Here is a 24,013-nt window from a genome sequence, read left to right as displayed (position 1 = left end):
AAGGACTGGATTGGGGGACATTTTGTTTCACAAGTAGAAGAGGAACAGATTTTGTCAACTACCTGCCAATTCAAGTGCTAGTAGAACATTTTTCTAAGAAGACAGTAATAAGTAGGTAACTAAAAAGAAAAGGAGGACAGGTTGGTTAATCAACTTGAGTATTGCTTTAGTCTCTTGGGTGTTGAACTTCTAGGAAATCGTTTTCTATTTGCTTTTCAGGATTGTCAAATACAGTGAGCAATTTTCGTCCAACGACGCCATCATGTCAGGCTGCCTCCCTAGCAATCCTTGGATAACAGATGACACCCAGTTCTGGGATTTAAATGCCAAATTGTATGTATTCGAAATGTTGGTATTTTAAAAATAGCTTTTTGAGTTGTAATTCACATGCCATACAATTCCCCCGTTTAAAGTGTACAAGTCAATGTGTTTTTTTTTTACTATATTCATAGAGTCGTGCAACCATCACCACAATTTTAAAACATTTTCATCATCCAAATAAGAACCCTCCCTCACCCTATACCCTTTAGCTATCACTCCCCTGCCCCACAATATTCCTCTAGCGTCGGGTAACCACCAAACTACTTTCTATCTCTATGGATTTGCTTATTCTAGACATTTGATATAAGTGAAATCACATAATATGTGGTGTTTTGTGATTAGCTCTTTCACTTAGCATAATGCTTCAAGGTTCATCTGTATTATAGTATATTTCAGTACTCAATCCCTTTTTATGGCTGAATAATATGTATTGTATGGCATACCACATTTTGTTTATCCATTCATCAGTTGATGGACATTTGGGTTGTCTCTGCCCTTAGCTATTATGAATAATGCTGCTGTGAACATTGTGTACTGATTTTTGTGTGGACATGTTTTCATTTCTCTTAGGTATATACCTAGGAGTGGAACTGCTGGGTCGAATGGTGACTCTGTTTAACAATACCTTGTTTTTGAAAAGAAAACAATTATCTTTAAGGCTTTGCATGCTGGATATCTAATTAGAGTCAAACTAAGTTCCTGGAGGGCAGGGCCCGATTGCTGCCTTGGCAATTATACCTACCACTCCTTAGCTCTGCTTGTGCATTTGCAACGTGTGTTGCTGCTAACTATCGTTGTCTAAATTGGTTGTTTGGAAGAGGGGGCAAAAGCAGGAATACAGGAGAGTGTAAGCTAACGAAAGAAGGAAGAAGAGAAAGGTGTGAATGTCAAGGTGGAGGGAAAGGTAGAGGAGGAGAGGGGAGGGGGGTTGGTAAGACCAAAGCTTACTTAGATCAACACCAAGGCCATCACACTTAAGGCATGAGGAACATACAGGTAGCACAGATGTAGCCAGGTAAGCAGGCATAGCTGGGGAGCCCTTTCACCTGGTCCTTGTAGCCTGCTGCGGGCAGCTGATGGGTTGAGACTTGCATCTTAGGGGGAGTCTGAGGGAGGGTTCCTAGATGACAAATGGGGTCTCCCGGGGGCACGTGGCTGAAGGCAGGTACAGGAAGATCCACCAGGTGCTGCTGTGTTCCTGTGGTGAAGGGGCAGCTGTGTGGTGGATGACGGGCACTGAGGTGGGTGGCAGTGGCCACAGCCCTTGTCACCAGTGCTGTCCTAGAATTCTCTCCTGGTCTGCTGTGGCAGCTGGCCATCTCCACAGGCCTTGGAGGAGGCATTCCTGTTCTCTTGCCCTGAAGGCAAAGGGAGAGGCTGAGTGTGATGCTCTCCTCTGTGGGAATTCTTCTTACCTTTGGGGTGGCTAGCTCCTGATACCAGGCCCAGGGGACTTGCTGAGGCGGCATTTTTCTAACAAGTGATTACTTGGATTGTACATTTGTGCGGAAATGGAGGGGGGTGATTAATGGCGGTTAGTGGGGAGCTAAAGCCCCTCACCCCACCCAGGCCGCCACCTGGCACAGTCTCTCCCTGCATTGAGTGTCTGGTGCATTTACAATTCATCATCCCTGCAGGGTGGAAATCCCAACCAAGATGCGAGTGGAACGATGGGCCTTCAACTTCAGTGAATTGATCCGAGACCCCAAGGGTCGACAGAGCTTCCAGTACTTTCTCAAGAAAGAATTCAGCGGTGGGTCCCTTTGATTTTTTAAGTTTTTACTTTGAGAAACACTCCGGTAATGTCTAGCATGGGGTTGCCAAGAGGTCCCACAGTTGGGGGGAAATTTCATCTACTCGCATTAGCATATTCATCTATTTATCCTGATTGGATTTTAAATCAAAGATTAATAGTGGATATTTAATAGTACATTGAACCAGTGGACATATCCCACATATCCCTAATAAATTTGAATGGATAAGGACAGGAACACAGGCTGTTCGGGATCCCCATAGTGTCCAGTCCATGAACTTTCCCCTCAGGCCACCCTCACTTCCTCACTCTGCTCCTCAGGTCACCAGCCCAAGAGCTCCTGTGTCCCTGTCACTAAGTGCAGCTCCTCAGGGAAACCTGACTAGAAGAGAGGCAGAAAAGCAAGCTTTCTCTTTTTGTCTCCCAACCTTTTGATTTCCTCCAACTCAGCTCTTCTCTACTCTGGCTGCACATTTAATTTGCCGGGATCCGATCCCCAGAGGTTCCTTTTTAATTTATTTGGGGTGGAAGGTCCCAAGTTTTGCCAACTTCCCAGGTGACTCTACTATGTGGCCACGACTGAGAACCACTGCTCCTGGTCTGCTTCCGTCCGGGTCGTAGGAGGGTGAGGACTTGAATGGATGTGGTGGGGCCACGTTTTAGATCCCATCTCTGGAGGTATCATCATGGTTAGGCCCTTGTCGCTTCTTGAATGCACAGCACTGAGAAGCCAAAGGCCAGCTCAGAACCTATGTCATTAGGTTGAGTATTCCACTGACTTCACCACCTTTGTTGAAATATTTACTTTTATGGAGTTCATTTACTGCCTTCTCCAGTTGCCAGCTCTGGGGAGCAGCACATTTGAGCCTCAGTACTCAGCTGCTTACTCCTCCCGACCCACCTGTCTGTGGGGTTCCTCTCGAAACTAATTCCACGAGACATGCCATTAGCCTGTTTGACCTCCTGGTACAGCACATTACATTATAATACGGATTCTGGAAAATCCTTTTCTCTAATCAAGCCTAATTGCCAGGATATAATAAAACCCAGAATAGACAGATGGGAAAGGGGAAAGGTCTTAGCGCCAGCAAGAAGCAACCAGCGAATGAGTGGACAGGGTGCCATCTAGTGGCAAAGTCACAAACCACTTCCTGAGTTTATCCCACCCACGCATTATTTAGCAACAAGATCTGGGGAAGAGATTTCCTGGTATTATTACAAGAGCACTATTGGCCATGTCCTTAGGATATTCCCGAGGCTTCAAGTATGAACAGGGCACATGAATCATCAGTTTGCTCCTTTGATTAAAAACATTTTAAAATTGAGATATAATTCACATACCATAAATTCACATACCATATAATTCCCATGCCGTAATACACATACGCTTTTAAAGTATACAGTTCAGTGATTTTAGTATATTCACGAAGTTGTGCAACTATCACCACTATATAATTCCAGAAAATTTTCACCACCTCAAAAAGAAACCTCTTACCCATTAGAAGTCAATTCACTGTTCCCTTGCTTCCTCTGAGCCCCACTTCTTTCCTCCCCCCAGCCCTAGGCAACCACTAATCTACTTGCTGTTTCCATGGATTTGCCTATTTTGGACATTGCACATAAATGGAATCATAAAATATTTGTCCTTTTGTCTTCTCTCACTTAGCATAATATTTTCAAGGTCCATCCATGTTGTAGCATGTAACAGTGCTTCATTTTGACTATTTCTAGGTGCCTCGTATAAGTGGAATTACCGCGTTTCCCCGAAAATAAGACCTAGCCAGACAATCAGCTGTAATGCATTTTTTGAAGCAAAAATTAATATAAGACCTGGTGTTATTTTACTATAATATAAGACCTGGTTTTATAATATAAGACCCGGTCTTAAGACCCGGTCTTATATTAATTTTTGCTCCAAAAGACGCATTAGAGCTGATTGTCTGGCTAGGTCTTATTTTCACAGAAACACAGTATAAAATATTTGTCCTTTTGTGCTTGGCTTATTTCACTCAGTATAATGTCTTCAAGGTTTACCCATGTTGTATTTTGTGTCAGCATTTCATTCTTTTTAAAGGCTGAATAATATTCCATTGTATGTAAGTACCATATTTTGTTCATCCATCCCTCCATTGATGGGCATTTGGGTTGTTTCCACCTTTTGGCTATTGTGAATAATTGCTCTTAATTTTAACCTTAAGCAATTAACCACCTTTGCCACAGGCAGGAAGGTCCACCTTGCAGTTGATGTAAGATCAGCCGAGCACCTGTTTAGTCAGGCCTGCCACCTCAGTCCTAAGAACGACCTGTGTTCGTGGGGAAGGGGGAGCATCTCTATATCATTCTGGGACAGATGTCAACCAGCTTAGACTTGTACAGCCTTTTCCAATGTGAACTACCTGGGGCTGTCCTAAAAAATACAATGAAAGGAGAAGGATCTTCTCTTCTCCATTTCCCTGCACAGTGGCATTCCGTGATTCACACACACATTCAGACACATGCACACTAGGCACACACCTACACACATCTTGCTGTCTCCCTGGTGTGATCATCTGTAAAATTGCCACCTGGGATGACTGTACCAAGGTAGGCACACTAATCTGGGTGGGGGAGGGAAACTGGTTGGAGAACTTGAAGTTGGAAGGAAATGGAGGAGGAGTGTGGCTTTCCTTCTGGACTCAGGTGACTGACCCTCTGTTAAGTCCCCTTAGTGTCCAGGCCTTTTCGGAGAGTCAGTCCATCAGCATTGCTGCCTGAGTCTCTGTAAGGACCCTTGGCTGGAATATGCCCTGCGAGGGGCTTTAAAAGATGGGGTCTCTACGCACAAAGAGAGGAGGCAGAAGTCAGGCGCCTTCACTGAACATGAGCGAAGTAAACAGGGCTTTTCATGACATAGAAAACCTATCGCGTAGCAACACGTTTATGAGCCCAGTCATATGTGAACTCGTTCAAGCACATTTGCTACAGCCAATTCTAGGACAGAAAAGAACGTGACAGCCTCTGGGGGTTGATATGGGCTCTGAGCTGTCTTGTCGGGGAAAGAACAGCATTCACAATAGACATGTATAGCTGCGAATGTGGCAGTTGCCAATCTAGTAGTTCATTTCAAAGAATACATGTGGAGCGGTCACTAGGTTAGCGATGCTCTCCTGGGCCCTGGAAGTCAGACACAGCTCCTTCCCTCCAGGTGTGTTTTGTCTAGCCCCACACCGTGCTGCGGCTTGCTTTGCAGAAGAAAGATATTCCACATGCTGGGGAACCACATCTATCCCAACTGACCCATTTCTTTTCTTTCCTCTTTTCTTCTCTCAACTGGTTTCCTGTCTGGCTTTCGTCTGTGTGGACCCCCTCCTCTCTGTGCAGGGGAGAATCTGGGATTCTGGGAAGCCTGCGAGGATCTGAAGTATGGAGATCAGTCCAAGGTCAAGGAGAAAGCGGAAGAGATTTACAAGTGAGGATTAGCCAGATTGTTGGAGAGCCTCCCCTTGGGCCCCTTGCTGGCTACCCGGTTGCTTTTGAGTGGGAGGTACCACACCCCTCCTGTCAGCATCAGCCACTGCACCTGCCATGGTATAAATAGCTCACAGCCACTTTAGAAGGATTTCCCTGCTCCTAGGGGAATGTGCTTAGGAGTTAAAAAAGCAAGCGGCCCTGAATTACAGTGCTTTGTCTTTGACTAAATCCCCTTACGTCTCCTGAGAGGTAGGGGCGTGTGTGTCTGTTTGAGAGAGAAGAAAGAAAATAGGTGAGATGGGAAAACCTCTTCCCCAGGTCATCTTAGAAAAGTGAGGCCCATGAAGGGAAGGGAGGTGCCCCTCCCTCCCTTCGCCCCCCAGTGTCTGGGACAGGGAGCTCAGCTTGGGGTACAAATGTGGGCACAGCTCTTATTTTGCTCTGAGTGACTCCAGCCCCTATTTGCTCAGTGTAGCAGTAAGTCTGTCCCTCTCCAGGCCTGGCTTTTCTCCAAATTCCCCTCCAAATTCCCCAAGGGCCAAGGGTTCCAGTTCAGAAGGACCAGTCCTGCTTTTGATGGCCAGGCGGAGAGGGAAGGGGCGGGTGTGATGAGACCACCAGCGTTGCCAAAATGCACAGCTGCTGAAATCGGTACACCGCCCCACCCCCACCTAGAAGGTGCTCTTGTCTTGCTGTTTCACATCCCTGCCAATCCTCTCTGCACTGGCCATAGTAGACACTGGCCTTGGACTCTGAGGGCCCAGTGCAGTTAGCTCATGGTCACGTACTTGGCCGTGGTTCCTGAAGCTCAAGCACCATGCTGGGCTGGAACCCGCCCTCTGCAGCCACTGGACTGTGGTGCTGAGCTCTGGGTGGCAGGCCACGTGGCCCTGACCTCTGAGCACTTAACCCATTGGACCTCTGATGTCCTTCCTTCAAATGGGCTCAGAATGGAGCATCCCGGCTTTCCCAATTTAGAGGTGCCAACAACACTGAAGTGAGGAGGTTGAGGCCTCACACTTAGAGGTTTCTGTACTTTCTCAAACGTCTGCCCACCTCTTCCCACAGGGAGGGACTCTGCACACCATGAGAAGTGGAGGTGTGGGGGAGACTGTCAGTCCAGGAAGTTCCCGTGACACCCTTCCCCAGGACAATTGTGCTTGCACACAACAGCCCTCGCAGAGCTCCTAATTCCACAAATCTGCTACAGGGAAACTTCCTTCCTCCCCAGGCTCCCCTGCTATGGAATCTTAGTCTGAATTCCAGAATTTTCATGTAGAGTTTAGGGGCGTGGCAAAATAGCCACGTGAGTATTTCTAACGCTCCACTACTGAGTATGGGAATTATCGGAGAGCCCCCGAAATCCCAGGTCTCAGGAAGTGTGGCCGGGTTTGGGTTCTCACTGGGGCCCAGGCCATCAGGTCTCTGCCCAGGTGCTGGGATTCTGGGCTGCCTCCTGACTCAGCATTTGAGATACATCTAGACAGGGCCAAGGGAGAGCAGAGGCCACGGAGCACCCGTTTGGCAGTGTCTTTGCCTGAGTCCTGGTAAATAAGGAGGCAGAGGCATTAAGTTGGAGGCTGGGTTCTGCGCCCTAATGGCTCGAGTTACCCCACCCACTTCTTGCTCTCCTAGACGCCTGGAAACACCCAGGTTAAACATGCATATTCCCAATACTGGCATGGCTGTTTTCTGGCTTCTAAGAAACGTTTCTTGACAACCTGTTCAGACTTTTTAGTGTCTCCAAAGAAGGGACCACTTTCACCCTGGGAGACACAAGTCATGTCAATCAACGCCTCCCTTGCGAGCAGTTGAGAGCTTTTCATTAAACCACTGGGTTTCGCTACTTTTGCTAACCTTTTCCTCCCCACCCCAGGTTATTTCTGGCCCCAGGGGCGAGGCGGTGGATCAACATAGATGGCAAAACCATGGACATCACGGTCAAGGGTCTGAGGCAGCCCCACCGCTACGTGCTGGATGCGGCACAAACCCACATCTACATGCTCATGAAGAAGGTAGGTGGGGTCTGTGCTGCACATCCTCGGGGGCCAGGAAGCCCCGCCCTCCCCAGGCACCCAGAAAGTTCTTTAGATACGGGGGAAAAAGGGAGATGCTATGTGGCTACTGCCTGGCTGGTGTTGGGATGTAGAATCGTCAACTGTCTCTTCTAACTGTCCACCGGGCAGGAACCTCCTTGAGCCCCCCAAGCCCGCAGGCTGGGGAGGACCAGTGGGAGATGCTGTGTGTGTGTGTTCTTAGGGGCCTCTTACTCTGCAGTCGCGGAACTGGCAATAATGGCATTGATAATGACAGTATTGCTATAAAAACTTATTTACTGCGGGCTTCCAAGGTGTAGTCACTATGCGAAGCATGGAGCTTTGTATCAAAGACAACCTACCAGGTAAGAATTGCTTCTTCAGAGTGCAGTTGTTTGCCCAGGGTTTCACCAGAGGTGGAGCCCAGATTCAAAAGGGGTCTCCCTGGGTCCTGAGGCCGAGTTCTTAGTCTCTACTATAGAATGGTGGCAGTTCTGGTGGCCCTGGCCCTAAGCAAATGTAACGCATGGAGGGTTTAGTGTGTATAATTATGGTAAAATCCTGTGGGAATTCAGATCACCTTCTGGATTATTAACATAAAATGAATGGGGTGGAAATTTTCAGGACGTTGTCAAAAAACAAAGGGAACCTGAGAGAAAAATTACTTCCTTAAGAAATTAGAATTTGGGGCTCAGTTAGTCTTAGAGAAGTTGTCTAGTATGGTTCCTATTTGGTGTCATGCCCAACAAGACTTTCTTCATAAGCTGCAACTTCTTACATGGCAATTATTTCTTTTATGGCAAAGTATCTCTAGAAACTCTTTTATATGATGTAGTAAAAATTAATTTCCCTTATCATCTTTCTTTTACTCAGTCTTTTACGTATATTGTACTGTAAAGAGATAGTTTTAATATATGTAATAATTTAGAATTTTCACCAAGCCCTTTTTTTTTAACCATTTACTTGTCATCAGTGGGTTTTTTCCCCCTGTATTTATCTTACAAGAAGATTTACAGCAGCTTTCTTTAATAATGGCTTTCCCTTAATGTATTTTAAAATGCATTTCGATTCTTAAAAATGCATATTTCATACAGCTTTATAGAGAGACACCCAGGGAGGCCAGCTACGAGCCAGAACAAAACAGAGTCATGGGAAACTTAATAATCATATGTATACATGTCACCAGAGACCACGTCTCAAGACAATAAACTCAACATGGCTCAATGGTTTCTTAATCCCTACTCCCAGACTCTTGTATTCTCATAACTTTTATTGCTACCACTCAGTTCTAAGAATGGTACCCCTCCAATTAAAAAAAAATAATAAAATCTCAATCCCTGGATGTTGCTCTGGGCTTTGTCCCCTATTTGTTGGGACTAGAGCTTTGAGAGTGCTTGGAAGCAGCAAGCATCCATGAAGTGACTGTTCCAAACCTGCGCAGGGTCCCAGGAAACAACCACCCAGGAGGAAAATGAGCCTGGGCCTTTTCTTGATCAGCTCTTGCCTTTATACCCAAATTCAGGGCAGAAAAGGATGTAAGTGAACTTCAAAGTGGGCCCCATGCTCGTGGTTGCCCATCTGCCTTGGAAGAAGGTATTGGGTGGGAGAGGTTGGCTGCAGGTGCCCTCTTGTCTCATATGTGCTTCACTGAAGAACATCTGGTGTGGACTTTAGTGTGGGGGGCTATAGACGCTGGTTCTCTAACTTAAAGTGCAGCAGAATCGCCTGGGGGCTTGTTAAGACTCAGACTGTCCCAGCCCCAGGGCTTTTGTTTCGGTAGGACTGGGGTGAGCCTGAGAATGTGCATTTCTAGCAAGTTCCCAGGTGAAACTGATGCTGCTGGTTGGGGAACCATACTTGAGATCCACTGCTTTGGACACACACCGAAATGCCTTTCACACAAAGAGACGTATTCTTTTAACCTTGTCATCTAACTGCCAAGGGAGGGCTTGAGACGGCAAGTGTGTTTGTTTGATGTGTCACTTTCCCTCTCACAATTACTGTGTTTCTCCTGTTCCCATTAGGATTCTTATGCTCGCTATTTAAAATCTCCAATCTATAAGGAAATGCTGGCCAAAGCTATTGAACCTCAGGAAACCACCAAGAAAAGGCAAGTGGAATGGCCTGTAGTTGCTGGTTGCTTGCTGTTTTGTTTACAGAGAAGTGAGGGTCCCTTTCAGCCCAATGGGCATGGTGGAGATATTTGCTTGATGAAAGTATTGGGGACTGGGAAGTATTTCTTAGGGTATGATTGCCTCATTGGCTTCAGAATGCCCTGAAATCACCCTAGCAAGCTTTTCTTAGTCATTACTGCCAGTACGTTTTGTTTCCCTTTTGCTGGTTTGAAAGAATGTTATCAGACTGATAATTATACTTATCATAAGTGGAGGCATCTCGTTGGTTTAAAATTTTAACTTTTAATCTTTAAATGTATATTTTGCAACTCACTGATTTTTAAAAATTGCTACGCTTCTTCACCTTTAAACCGATGTATGGGAATTAGTTTAGTCACATCCTCGTATCCTTGTAATGTCCTAAGACCTTATAAAGAGTAGCAGATTACACAGTTGACAAACATGATAGACTGTTAAGGAAAACAAACAGAGATTCTAAGTGGACTGCCTCTTAGCATTGGTTAGTTATCTCGGTCATTCTCACCTTCCTCATTGGAGATGTGCATCATCTCATCTGGCAGAGCCCTTGGGAAAGGATAAAATAATGTTCTGAGGGGCAGTTTGAACTCTTTTTGGCAGGGGTGAGAGGGTGGGGGGAACGGGGGAGAAGGGCAGGAAGAAGACTTTATGGGGATCAAAGATTCAAAAGAGTAACCAAATGACAGCTTGTACAAAGATGTAGGACTTTGGTGGAGACTTTCCCAGCACCAGCACGTGTCCTATCCCCCAATGGTTAGTAAATGGTCCCCCGTGTGTCAGCTCAGACCACGTTGGGCTCTTTCCCAGCATCTCCAGGCAATTCAAAAGAGGGGTGGTTGGACCAGAGCCTTTATCAAAGGAGCTTAAAAAAAACCCAAAAAAACAACACAACTTGGTTTCATTCTTGAGAATAATGGCCCTGTTATGAAAAGGAGAGAAAGGAGGTCTTTGTGGGGCTATTCATCTCGGTTTACTGGGTAAGGAAGGGAGTTCAGTGTCTCGGGACTGGAAAGCTTCTTTAAGCCACAAGAAAGGGCTGAAATTGCCCCGCCAGCTCTGCTAGAAAATAGTGGATAAGGGAGGGGGGTCTTCTACTTCTCTTTCCAGATACTCTGTGAGTGGGGCAGACCTGAGAAATCAGCTGGGATCTTCTCCCGGGCACCCCAGGTGCTTTGAGAGCTGGGTGGTACTAGATCACAGGTGTTGTGCTTGGCTTTGGTGTGGGGTAAGGCAGTCTGGCAATACTGTCACTGCTAATGGGAGTGGTGACACACGTGTGAATGTTTCTGTAATGTGTGAAGCTCGGTCTGTAACTATGTGGGGACTGTAGTGTGGTGGGTGTGAGTTTGTTCCATGACTTGCAGATGTCAGACAATGTATTGAACTTAATTTTGCCAGGACAAGTTAAATCGAGCTTTAAGCCTCCTCTTTGGCAGGGCAGGTGGGAGCCCTCTTTCTCTCGAGGGTGGACACAAGAGTTCTAGGGGCTGATGCAGTGTAGAAATTTGGGGATGTCCTACGTTTTAAGTCTACCATGGCTGCTAAAATGCTTGTGTTCTAAGCTTGTGGGTGGCTTAGCTGCTCACCATCCCCAGATCCCTGGAGCTTTGTCCTGACTTCCAAGGCTCTCGGAGAGAGAGTTTGGTCCCAGGAATCCATGTTTAACTTTTACGGAAGGTTCCGGCGCATGTGCACAGTGCCACCAGCTCTCCAACCCTCTTCAGGCCCCTTCCCCCTCGCTCTGCCCATCAAACCTAGCCCTCTTGGACAGCCCCACTTTTTCCCTCTTTCCTGAAACTTTGGCTTTTGAAAACAAATACTCTAACTCTCCCCTGAGGAGAGAACCCTTGGGCTTCCAGTGTCCAAACCCTCTTTGCCCCTTCTTTCACAAAGAGCCTCTAGGAAGTTAAAATGACAAATTGGTTTCTAAACATTATAGAAGGCCTGTCTGTAATCATCACCATCCTAGCAGTCTTCCTTGGGCCTGACCTAAATCTGATGGCATTTGGGACTCACACTGGTCCCATGCTCCAAAGGACGACGAAAGTGCTAAAGTTGGCCATGCCTTTGAGAACTCCACCTGCAGTTCACTGGGAGAATGAGCGAACAAGTCCAGATTCTGGCCTTCCAGCCCCACCTCCCACCAGGTGTTACAGGGTCATGGCTGGGCAAGCAGTGTGGCTTTCTGCCAACCTCCAATCCTGTCCTTCCTTCCAGCTCCAGCCTCCTGTTTATGCGGCGTCACCTGCGCTCCAGCCCGAGCCCCGTCATCCTGAGGCAGCTGGAGGAGGAAGCCAAGGCTCGAGAAGCAGCCAACACGGTGGACATCACCCAGGTCATGAGCAAGCTGGACCGTAGGAGCCAACTCAAAAGAGAGCTGCCTCCCAAATAAATCTACAAGTCCTCGGGGAGGTTGGGGCATGCACTTGGGAGAGGCAAACAAAGGCAGGCTCAGAGTCTAGAAGATTCCATTCCCCATCAGTGGGGCAGTGGGCTAGTCAGGTTCATCCCATATTCCTCTGACCTCCTTCATGGTGGGCTTCCCAATACCAGTGCAACCAGAGCTAGTTCTCTCACTCTAGCAACCAAGGGGCAGGGTTGGCAGTGGTAGGGGAAGGTGTCATGCAGGGTCTCAGCTCCCACTCCTGGCAGGAGAATGCAGGATGTGGTGAGGCCGAAAAGAAACACCAACGGAGCCATAAATAGGGAGTTCATACCACTATATTCTCGCTGGTGGCCAGGCGAGACACAGAAAGTAGAATCCACACGACCCACACCCTCTGCAATCCACGCTTGCTAACCACAGTCTGCAATCCTCAATCTGCGCTATTGGCACTTGCTAGCGTAGCCACGGCAGTTATATACAAAACAATAGTGGCTAATGGCCAACTGGTTACAGCTGATGGCCATCTAATAACAGAGCCAGCACCTTTCCACGTGAGGCAGATTGCCTGGAAACTCCTCCCCTCCAGGCTCTTGCCTCACAATCTATGCAACAAGCATCTTCCGCGAGGGGCCCTATGTGAGGAACCGGGAGTTGGATGCAATATCCTGGGCACAGCCAGGCTTTCTGGGTACCACCAAGTTTTTCTGGGCACAGCCAGGTTTTCTAGGACAGCCAGACTTCCTGGGCACAGCCAGGGTTTCTCAGGGTACCGCGCTAGAACAATAGTAGCTCATAGCCAAGATACTTACATATCCTCGGTGGCGGTGGCGGCTGGTCGAGATACAAAAAGCAAACATCCATCAGTACGCCAGCAGGGAGTCTTCCTGCACCCCAGTCTTGTTGGCGGCCGGTGGAGACACAGGAAGCAAACATCCACCAGTTCCACCACATGGTGGTACGTTCCCAAGCAAACAGTCAAGCGGTCCATCAGGTCAGGGATGGAAGGCAATGCAGCATGCACAGGTGGCATCACCTTATTCAATTCCCTATAGTCCACAGTCATTCGCCAGGGCTGTGCACTGGCCTCACAATGTGTGCCCTCTCTGCAGGGCGAGGACTCTATGTCCTCCCCAACCTGGGGGTGAGGAATGACCTCGACCTCACCTGCATCCTCCACTGAGGACTCAGCAAGCGTTTTCTCCTGGGACTCCAAGTCCCGCACCTGGGTTGCCTCAGCAAGCACTTCCCAGCCCACACGGCTGGCAATGACCTTTGCCTTCTCCAGCCTGTGCTGGTTGGAGAGTTGTCCACGTCTTCCCACCCCTCCATGGGGGTCCAGCTCTCTGGCAGCTGCACGGCTTTTTCTGTGCTGGCCAGAGAGCCATCCATATTTTCCCAGCCCTCCACAGGGGTCCAGCTCATGAGCAGCCACTTGGGCACCACACGCTGTGTGGGGGCCACGTGTCCTCCTGCCCAGTGGCAGACGATGCCGTTACCTGACCAGGAGAACCCTGCTCGCTGCGCCAAGTGTAATGCAGGGTCTCAGCTCCCACGCCTGGCAGCTGAATGCAGGATATAGTGAGGCCGAAAAGGAACAACAACGGAGCCATAGATAGGGGAGTCAGACGACTACATTGTTGCTGGCGGCCAGGCGAGACACAGGAAGTAGAAGCCACACGATCTGCAATCCGCGCTTGCTAACCGCACTCTGCAATCCACAAGCCACACTATCGGCGCTTGCTAGCGTAGCCACGGCAGTCATACACAAAACAGTCGTGGCTAATGGCCAACTGGTTACAGCTGATGGCCAGCTGGTTACAGCTGATGGCCATCTACTATCCGAGCCAGCAACCTTCCCACGTGAGGCGGAGAGCCTGGAAACCGCTCTCCTGGCCCTGTCCCTACAGGAGGTCACCTGACTTAGCTGCTGTGTCACCTCCTATCTATAGTCGGGGGTTCTTGTAGTGAGAACCACAGAGAAAGGCTGATTTCTTTTCCACCATTTGCTTTGGAAAATTAAAGAAAAGCCCTCTCCCCAACCCCCAGGTACAGTTCTTTCAGGCACATTTGTTTCAAATAGCTTAGTGATGCTCCTCATCCCATTTAATTTAGACTCTGCTTCTAAAGCAGTTGGAAATCCTGCCAAGGGACTAGTTTCAGGGTTCCCCTATAGATGTGTGGCCCTGGGCACCTCTGTTACACCTGCGGAGAAAGGTCCTGCTAAGATGTTATCTGTTGACCTTGTTTATAGTCACAATTACTGAGGGTTGGTGGACCCTCTCCTTCCCCTTTGTCTCCCCATCCCCTTTTACATGCTAGGGGAATAAGTAGCTGGTAGGAAGGAAGGACTCAGGCCTCAGGCCTCAGGCCTCTGGAGCAGTCAAGGTGAAATGGCTTTAAAGGAGCAACTTTTTTGGATGAAGAATGAAGGGGCTTCATTCATGGGAGGAGGGATGGTAGATATCTGTGCCATTTTCAAGATGAATCCGGGTCCAAGATAAAACTCTCATGGATATTTTCTAGATGCTTGTGCTTCCCTCCTCTGGAGCTGTAGACTAGGCCAGTCTTATGGGCAGGGTGGAAGGGAAGGTAAATTCAAACTCTGATTTGGGAGAGCTGCAGGTAATTCTTGAAGTTAGGCTTACCCACACACCTGTGTAAGAGTGTGAAGGAGGCAGAACAGGTCTCTGAGCAAGGACCAATCTTGCACATCAATTCAACATGTTTACTGAGCACCTACTGTGTGCCAGGCATCAGTGAATAAATAGACATGGTCCCTGTCGCATGGAGCTTATAGTCTGGGACTGACAAAAGATAATGAAGCCAACTCTATCAGGTAGCTGTCGATGTGACACTGATGTCTGCCACAAAGCTAGAGTGGCACACGACAATATGTGTTTATTGCTCACGTGTATAGGGGCATCTGTGTGGCTCTTGATTTTGGTGGGGCTCTCTCCCAGCCGGGGGGTTGATCTGTGGTGGCCTAGGCTGGGCTGAGTAGAATGATTCTTCTCTGCTTCACGTGACTTTTATCCTCCAACAGCCTCGCCGAGGCACGATCCTATGGTAAATTGCAGAATTGCAAGGGAGTGAGTGGAAACATAAGGTTTTTGAGGTGCAGGCTTAGAACTGGCACGTGGTCTCTTCCATCTCATTTTGTTGGCCAAAGCAAGTCACAGAGCCAGCTTAGAATCAAGGGGTGGAAAATACACTTAATCTCTTTAGTGAGAGAAATTTGAAAGTCTCCTGGCAGAAGACATGGAGACAGGGAGGGGTGAAGAATTGTGGCCATTGCTGGCATCAACACACAAACAAATCGGTGATCGAACCTGTAGAATGTGTTACAAAAGAAACGGATATGGTTCTGTGGCAGGGAAGACGGGGCGGTGTGTAGAGTAAGGAGGCCTCTCCCAGATGGTGACAGATAAGCAAGAGGATGAGAAAGAGTTGGCCATACAAAGAATATGGGCTAGGCAGGGAGAACTTTCCAGGCAGAGGGGACTACATGGGCAAAGTCCTAGCAGTAGGAAATGGCTTGGAGTGAAGTGAAAGGCCAGGTGAATGGAGCCTGATGGACAAGGGGGAAATGGTACAAGATGAGGTTAGAGATTTGGGCAGTTCCAAGTCATTGAGGACTTTTTAGGCTCTTGTAAGGAGTTTGTGGCTCTTGGTTTCATGTTAGCAAAATTATTTCATTATTTACTCTCTACATTTTTCCCTAGTCACAGAGTAGTAGTTTACACTCTGAAAGAGCAACTAGAGATATGCTTTGTTCATTTCTCTTCCAACTTAGGGAGGGCTAAAGCAGAAATTTCATGTAACAAAGCACTGGGAACTGAGTGAGGTGAGGGGAGGTACCACATCTGTCTCACTCACACTTGGAGCCTAATGGCCTGAGACCTTGCGGGTTGTGCATAAAAATGGCTTTACTCCTGGATGGCAGCAGTTATTACCTCAATGGATGAATAGATGAATGAATGAATGAATGAATGAATGAATGAAAAGAGAACGAGATTTGGGCTCTGGTCCTGGTTCTACCACTAGTCATGTTGTTTTGAGCAAGTCACTTAACGTCTTCTGCTTCCTGATTTGTGAAATGTGGGGTTGGCACCAGATTCATGTTTCTTAAAACAGATTTTATGAATTCCAGAAGGACACCCAGCCTGGGGAATCAATTTTACTTGAAGATTTGGAATGGGAGGAAAGTTAGATAATTTTGAAAATTTCACATTAAAGTGGTCATGAATATATTATGAATTAGAATGCAAAATGCACATAAATTTTTAAAGATAAAATTTGGGACATCAAAGGCATTTCATGGCTGGCTGTGGCAGATTCAGGCTTTTCCCTCAGACTCCTGGGAGAGAGTGCTTCTTCGGCTCTCTTGCTATTTGTCCTACTTCTGTGGGAAAGTTTGAGAAGCATGAAACCAGAGATATTTGCCATCCCCACTAACCAAGATCACAATAATGGTGGTGAAGATGGTGGCGGTATTGAATTTGTCATGAATTCTTCAGGGCACAGACTATGTTTTGTTAGTCTTTGACTTAACCGTCCACCATCCCAGCCCCACATGCGGGACATGCCTGCTTCACACATCTCTCATTCTCCAACAGACTACCAGACGCTCTGCATCAGATACCTAGGTACCCCACACTTATTGATGGAAACCTCCTCAATGGCAGACACATGAGGATCTCACAATCTAATGAGAGACATAGGCATGTAAACCAAGTAGGTTGTCATTCTGTATTGGATGAAAGGGTGAATAAGTGTTTTAACCTCACCCATCTGTGAAAAGGTAAATGATAAATGGCTTAACTCCTGGATGGCAGCAGTTATGGTCAACAGGTGTATTTGAAACACCTGTTTCGTGTAAGAACCAGTGGTGGGTGCTATGGCAGATGCACAAATGGACAGATGTTCTTTGCTTTCGAGGGCCTGACAAGGGTGCGTGGATGCAAATGGCTACAACCCAAGGCAGAATTCGATTGAGGCTGGGTGGTATAGAACACGCTAGAAGAGCACAGAGATGGGAGAGGATTGTTTGGCCTGGGGGCACTCACCAGGAGATTCTCTCAAGTTTAGTAGTAAAAGAGCCATGGGCCTCGACTCCGTTTTGAGGTTTTATAAGAGTGTCTACTGCTAGACTCCAGCAGGTGGCAACTGCTCCTGCTGGCTTTGTTTATATGGATCAAACATAACAGTAGTCCCACAGGGCTTGTTTGAATCTCAAATAGCATCAAAAATAGTATTTATCTGGATAATATTATTGATATATGTAAATCATTAGGATGTTCTCTGTTAGGCCATGTACTTAGGCATCATCTTAATTCCTTAATGCCATATTTTAAACAGCTTGAGTTTCTCTATCCATGGTGGTATATATCTTATGCTAGAATATAAGGCATACTATAAGGTACCGGGATTTCCTTTGTAGAATTTCATTCTCAGGTTTGGCTTTTAGAGAAAGGACTGCTTTTGTGGTGAGGGTTGAGTGTAAATTCAAGGGCTAGGGACAAGACAATCCAACTAGAGTACTTAGGACAATGCCTGGCATATAATAAGTGCTCAATAAATGCTAGCTGCTGATATTATCATCATAACCATTATCATCCTCACCAACACCATCATCCTCACCATCATCCCACCATCATTACCATCATCCTCCCCATTATTATCATAACCATCACCACCATAATCATCACCATTGCCATCCCTAGTAGCTTCATGTAAGCTTGTGCTTTCAGTGTTGTCCAATACAATGATTTATTCTACTTTATTATGCAGGAAATTTCCTGAGGTGTATATAAACCATCTCTCAGAGCCTTGCAGTGTGGCCCTCCCACCTAGGCAGGGACCTGTAGGATATATTTGAGGGGAGGGGAGTAGGGTGTTGATATCATGTCCTCTGTCTACAGCTCTTATGAGAGAGCTGACTAGCAACAGTGTAGTGGCTGATCGGTCCTTTGGTCCTGAGTTTCATGGCTGACGTAAGAGTCTTTTCAAATTGGGAAGGTCTTGTGCTGGGCTGTGACAAATGAGATGACTGGTAGGAGAAATGATGTGGATTTTTCTCCAGGGGGCCAACTTTGCTCATTTGCTTTTGGAGGCAGTGAGAAGGGTCTAGAAGGGGGGACCGTGCACACTGCATGCTGAACCTGAATGCAGCCCTCTCCTTACCTGCCTGCTTCCAAGAAGTGGGAGTTCAGGTGGCCGCAAGGTTTCCTTTAAACTCTCATCCACCTTCTGGATGGAAAATGAATTACATCTCTTTACGTTATCTGCTTTGTCTTTAATTAAAAATCCTGTGATTGTGTCCTCATGTCAACATACCTGCTCCATTTCATGCTCCTTTCTCAACTTCTCTTGGCTCCCTTGCATAATAAAACAACAGCACCAAACCAAACCAAACCAAGCTCTCCTTCACTGTGTCTCTGTCGTGTCACATTTCTTTGCCATGTGCCTTGCATGCCACTGCTTTGCTGCTTTACACCGATGGTAGGTATGGCAGGGGCTGGAAGGGTGGGGTCTCCAAGTGCAAACCCCCGGCCTTTGGCGGAGTCATGGTGGCAGGGGGTAGAAAAGGCATCCTGCTTAGAGTGTCCAGGGCCAATTGGGCTAATGGCTATTTGCCCAGAAGAAATGACCTCAGGTCAGGTGATTGAAGAGGGACAGTGGCTACCTTCCTTATCTCTACTGTCATTCATTCTGGAAAAGAGAAGGTGCTGGGGGAGGAATGGAGTGGGGAAGAGGGCACAGAATTGTGTGAGTGGGGATGTATGGAGTGGCTCATCTTGTCATGGCTACATGATCTTGGTCAAGTTGCACCATCTCCACGAGCCTCAGTTTTCTTATCTGTAAGGCAGAGGTTATAACAGGAGTTTATCACAAATTCTGAGTAAGTGGGATTCAAGTTAAGGAACCAGGGGTGGGGGTGTCCTCAATGAGTTGAGGGAAGAGCACTTTGATCCATCTCTGTCCCTCTTAACACAGTCTTTTCCCCAGTTTTGGCATTTTGGTCCACTCTTCAAGACCCCAAGTCCTATCCAAACCCCACAGGCAATGGGATGGTAATATACTCGTAGATCCACAGAAAAAGCAAGGACTTTGGGGTTACACAGACCTGGAATCCGATTCTCATTTAGTCACTGTGCTAGTTGTTTGTTGCCACATAACAAAGTAGCACAAACCGCTACTCTTGATTAGCTCATGGCTGGCCAGGTGAGACTTGGCTGGGTCTCTTCTTAGGGTGTTGCACTCAGGTGTCCCCAGTCTGCCCGTGTCCTTATTTGGAAGCTGTTGGGAAGCATCTGCTTCCAAGCTCATTCACATTGTTGGTAAGATTTAGTTTCTTGTAAGACCGAGGGCCCCAGTTTTTTACTGGCTATTAGCTGAGGGCTGCTCTCAGCTTCCTGACGCTGTCTGAGTTCCTTGCCACGTGGAACCCCTCCATCGCAAAGCCAACAGTGGAGACTTTTTCCCTCACTGAATTCCTATCATGCTTCACACCTTTTTGACTTCTGTCTCTGGTCTCTAGACTCAGATCTGAAGGGCTCGTGTGAGGAGGTCAGGCTCACCTGGATAATCTTTTTTTAAAGGCACCTATCGCATAGCCTGGGAATGAACATGACATTTACAGTTTATATGCACACAAAGGACAGGGGCTGGAACCTTAGACTTCTACATACCACACTCACTGATTGATGGCGAGAGCCTGGAGCGGGTAATGAACCCCTCTGGGCCTCAATATTCTGTTCTCTAAAATGGGGTGATTACAAATTCATAGAATACCTAGCACCCACTAGACACTTAAGAAATTATAGGGCCCTATTCTTTCACCTAACAGTTGTCTCCTAAACCCTTAATCAGGGCCCAGCCTTCCCCCATTGTTATTCGTCTTTGCAGACTGTGCCCTAAGGGGAGCCACACTTCCCTATAAAAGGGAGGTGTTAGAAGCATAGCTCAGAGCTCCTCAAAGTTACTGGGCTTGATAACAAAATGATGACCTCAGGTGTTAGATGCTTTCCCTGAGTTGCAGGCCCCTGAGACTCTCCTTCAGTAGGTCTGGGCTGGCACAGGGTTCTACCTTTGTAACAGGTAACCTGGGTAATTCTGATGTGGTTGGTCTGGAGGCCAAACTGAGACAACCAGCTAGCGATCAGCTTGGCTTCTCAAAGCCCAGTGGCCCCAGGTCTGGTTTGTTGGCCTGTGGGTGGAGCAGAAACACTGACTCTGAGCTGCTGTTACAGAAAGGAATCTTGCTTGAACCTCAGGGGGTGGGTAATAGAGAATGGGGACCCCCGACCCCCAATGGCAAAGCCCTCTGTGGCCTCCTACCCTTTCTTTTCTTTCAAAAGCTATTCTTGGATGTGCCAGTCCTTTCCTCTCCAGGTTGGGACTGGCACACACAGGTGACCTGGAAACCAGGCCACACTCCGTGGAAGCAAGCAGCTTCCTCTAAGCGCCTGGAGCAGCCCTCCTTTGGCCCCAGGGCAGTGCCCAGGCCCTGGAGGCAGGCAGGGCCCTCTAAGTGGGACCTCCGGGTGTCTGCGACAGTTTCAAAGATGGTTTGTTATTCACTGAAGTCACTGTCAATTCTCTCTTGGAGGTGGTGTTGGTCCAAGTGTTCTAGGGGCATCTCTCCGAGGACCAACATATTCTCCGGCTGCATTCACTCTGGGCTTTGATGTGGCTTGTGGCTCCAGGAGGCTTTCAAGAAGGAACACAACAAACCCAGATTGGTGGGCCCAAGCACTCGAGGAAGGGAAGAGGGGTGATAGCAGAGAACCTCCCTGAAAATACCGGTTTTAATTTTTTTCTGTCAGCTCCGACAGAACTCTCCCAGGCTTCTTTGGCTGCAAACATGTCTGATCCAGCATTCCTACTCCAATGCTCCAGGACACTGGGACCGTGGTGGCCCAGGGAGGTTGAGACCGTTCTCTTCTCCAATGAGTAACCTCCTCACCTTGTGTTTCCTGTTTCCTTCGGGCATGTCCAGATTCCACACTTAGCCTTTCTTCCTGGCCACCCTGCTCTGCCCTCGGGAAGCATGGGGGTGTGCTGGCGACGGGCATCCCCGAGGTGTCGTCAGTGTGGACACAGGCAGGGGTTCAGGTCAAGGCGCATGTCTCAGGCCTGGAAGAGTCAGTAAGGCACAAGCTGGGATTCTTCACCTCTGGCACGCGATTAAAAGCCTCCAGTCCTTAGGTTGGAAACCAAGGATAGAAAAAGGATGAGATGGCATGTGGCAGGTACTGAGCATTGCTTCTTGGGAGGACGGAAGATGAGGGATGATTAGAAATCCAACCTGGCCACACCCCAGCATCAGTCTGCTTTGGGACGCAAGTGCCCAAGTCTGGGGACCATGGCTAGGGCTTGGAGACAGGCAGGCCGCTTGGCAGGAGGTCTCTGTGTGGCTGTGCCATTGTCACATGGCTTTGAGCATCCTTCCCAACTTCCCAGGGGACAGCCACACGAGGCCTGTGCTACGGACACTGGCAGGGGCTCAGTCAGCAGAGGGTAGTCCCTGGGCCCGTTGGCTAGCCACTCAACTCACTCTGAGCTCTCTCTTTCCTTCCCTGCAGTCGGGCCAGCACACCGCTCCCAGCCCCCACCTGGCTGTGTACACTGGGACCTGCGTGCCCCCCTCTCCTTCCAGCCCCTTCTCCCCCTCCTGCCGCTCCCCCAGGAAGCCCTTCCCCTCACCCAGCCGCTTTATCCGAAGGCCCAGCAGCACCGTCTGCCCCTCACCCATTCGGGTGGACTTGGAGAACACCTCGGGCTCAGAGCAGAAGGGGGAGGCCTGCAGATCCAGTTTCCGCCAAAGACCCTCCAGAGACGCCTCCACTGACTGCCCCTGGCCCCGGCCCGTGCCCAGGGCCCCTCCCAAGGCCCGCATGGCTCTGTCCTTCGGCAGGTTTTTGAGACGAGGCTGTTTAGCCTCACCGGTTTTTGCCAGGCTCTCGCCCAAGTGTCCCCATGTGTCCCACGGGAAGGTACAGCCCCTGGGAGATGTGGGCCAGCAGCTGCCACGGCTGAAATCCAGGAGAGTGACAAAGTAAGAACCAGAGGGTATTGTGCTGTGTGTGTGTGTGTCTGTGTGTGTGTATGTGTACCTATGTCTGTCGGTGAGCCGTCTATTGAGTCTTTCCATTTGGTGTTCCTCCTGCACACCCCCCGCCCCACTTCCTTTCCTCTCGCGCCCGAAGCTTTTTCCAGATAAAAATGGATGTGCCTATGGAGAGTGGGACCTGCCTGATGGACTCGGAGGATACCGGGACAGGAAGGTCGGGTGACCAGGCCATCAAAAAGGAGGTCATCTGCCCCTGGGAGAGTCTGGCTGAGGGGAAAGCTGGCTGAGCCGTGGCCTCGGACCAGGCAGAAGGGCCCAGCAGACTCCGCTGGATGGGGATACCGGACGTGCTCTCGAACCAAAGTGCATTAAGATCATACTTGGGGGCCAGGCAGACAAGGCGGGGTGGATGATGGGGCAGAGTGCTCTGTCTGGGCTCCGGGGACCAACTCCTTCTCTCCCTCCGACCTTCCCTCTTTTGGGCAGAAGAAAGGCATGTGGACCAGAGGACTTTACTTGTTGCCTTAAAACCGATAAAAGGTTAACTTGAAAGAGTCTCTTGGACTGGCCTGTTAGTGTGTGTCTGTCTGTGTTCTTAGTTACTTATGCGCTATTATTTAGACTCACTTTGACTCATGTCTTTGGTATTTTTGACAAAGGGACGTTTGCAATGAGTCACTTCCAAGGCTTGTTAAGCAGGGATAACTCCTTCCCTGCTTAAATTGGTATGTGCATGACGCTTTTATCAATGGACTTCCCCAGGGGGATGCCCCAGGATCTGGCATCCTACAGGAAGGGGAGGTCTGGGGAAAGGCGTCCTTCTAGAATGCCAGGTGTATTGTTCAGATCCACCAAGAAGCAGATGCCAGGATGAGGTTAGGATAAAGAGTTGGTGGGTGACTTCACCCCCTCTTTATCCTGGTGCTGGGCTGACCTCTGGGGAAGGAAGTGGGGGGTAGGGAGAGGGTCAGATAGCAGCCCAGTTCCAAGAAAGTTTTGGCCAGGCTGCTGGGGTGTCCCTCAGCCAAAGTCACTGTTGGAGGGGTCCTGTGTCTGGTGGGAATGGCTCTGCATTAATGCCCTCAGCATGTAAGGTCATTGGCTGGGAGCTCCCCTGGGAAGCCTGGCCCGTATGTACTGGTGGCCATCAGTCCATGGGCACCCTGCAGCACATTCTCACATCTGTCATGCTGTGATTGTCACATCTCCAGTAGTCACTTCTGGACGTTCGGGCCTCGGCACGTTCCTCCCCCCTCTTCTCCAGCTAGTCACTCAACGAGATTTTACTGAGCCCCTACTATGTGCCCAGTGCTATACCAGGCCCTGGGGAGGCAGCTGTGACTCCTTGCTTCATGGAATTCAGCTAGATCAGTGGTTCTCAACCAGGGGGCAACTTTGCCCCCAGGGGACACTGAGCAGTGTGGGGGGGTGCTACTGGCATCTAGTGGGTAGAGGCCAGGGACGCTGCTAAACATCCTGTAGTACCCAGGGCAGCCCCCTACCCCAACACAACAAAAAATTATGTGGTCCAATATCAGTGCCACTGTGGAGAAACCTTGAAATAAATGATAGGTTACAACCTGTACTGCTGGGCATGTGTGCCTTGTCATTTGTTTCTGCCCAAAGCCCCGAAGCATTGCCCCGAAGGGTCCTGCTGGGATATTGGGATTGGACAGCGGGTTGAGATGAAGGGTTCCATGGTGAGCAAAACATTTTTAGAAGTTGCATGGAAAGTCATCATAGGAAAAAAGAGCTCAAGTGGTTTGACAAACCACTCATTTTGCCTCTCCCTTTTAATCCTCAGCTTCGTCAGAATTCAATTAGTAAATAAGAGCCCCT

General features: G+C 48.5%; 1 protein-coding gene across 3 annotated transcripts in view; it reads left to right on the top strand.

Moving 5' to 3' along the window:
• RGS9 (regulator of G protein signaling 9) overlaps nucleotides 1-23,758 on the top strand; it is a 62,505-nt gene extending 38,747 nt beyond the window's left edge. For 2 of the 3 annotated variants that reach the window (XM_081027501.1, XM_081027502.1), the window contains exons 12-19: nucleotides 220-333; nucleotides 1,959-2,074; nucleotides 5,435-5,522; nucleotides 7,401-7,539; nucleotides 9,585-9,670; nucleotides 11,931-12,048; nucleotides 21,687-22,159; nucleotides 22,311-23,758. In XM_081027501.1, coding sequence (XP_080883627.1) covers nucleotides 220-333; nucleotides 1,959-2,074; nucleotides 5,435-5,522; nucleotides 7,401-7,539; nucleotides 9,585-9,670; nucleotides 11,931-12,048; nucleotides 21,687-22,159; nucleotides 22,311-22,461 — 1,285 coding nt within the window. In that variant the 3' untranslated portion in view covers nucleotides 22,462-23,758. Of the gene's footprint in view, nucleotides 1-219; nucleotides 334-1,958; nucleotides 2,075-5,434; nucleotides 5,523-7,400; nucleotides 7,540-9,584; nucleotides 9,671-11,930; nucleotides 12,236-21,686; nucleotides 22,160-22,310 lie in introns of those variants that run through there. The other variant, XM_081027503.1, reaches the window with a different exon arrangement.
• The last annotated feature ends 255 nt before the right edge of the window (nucleotides 23,759-24,013 follow it).

This window comes from Rhinolophus hipposideros (assembly GCF_964194185.1).
Source record: "Rhinolophus hipposideros genome assembly, chromosome: 20".
In the NCBI taxonomy this organism is placed as follows: domain Eukaryota; kingdom Metazoa; phylum Chordata; class Mammalia; order Chiroptera; family Rhinolophidae; genus Rhinolophus; species Rhinolophus hipposideros.
The sequence above is the reverse complement of the archived record's forward strand: the minus strand, read 5'-3'. Positions and strand labels throughout refer to the sequence as shown.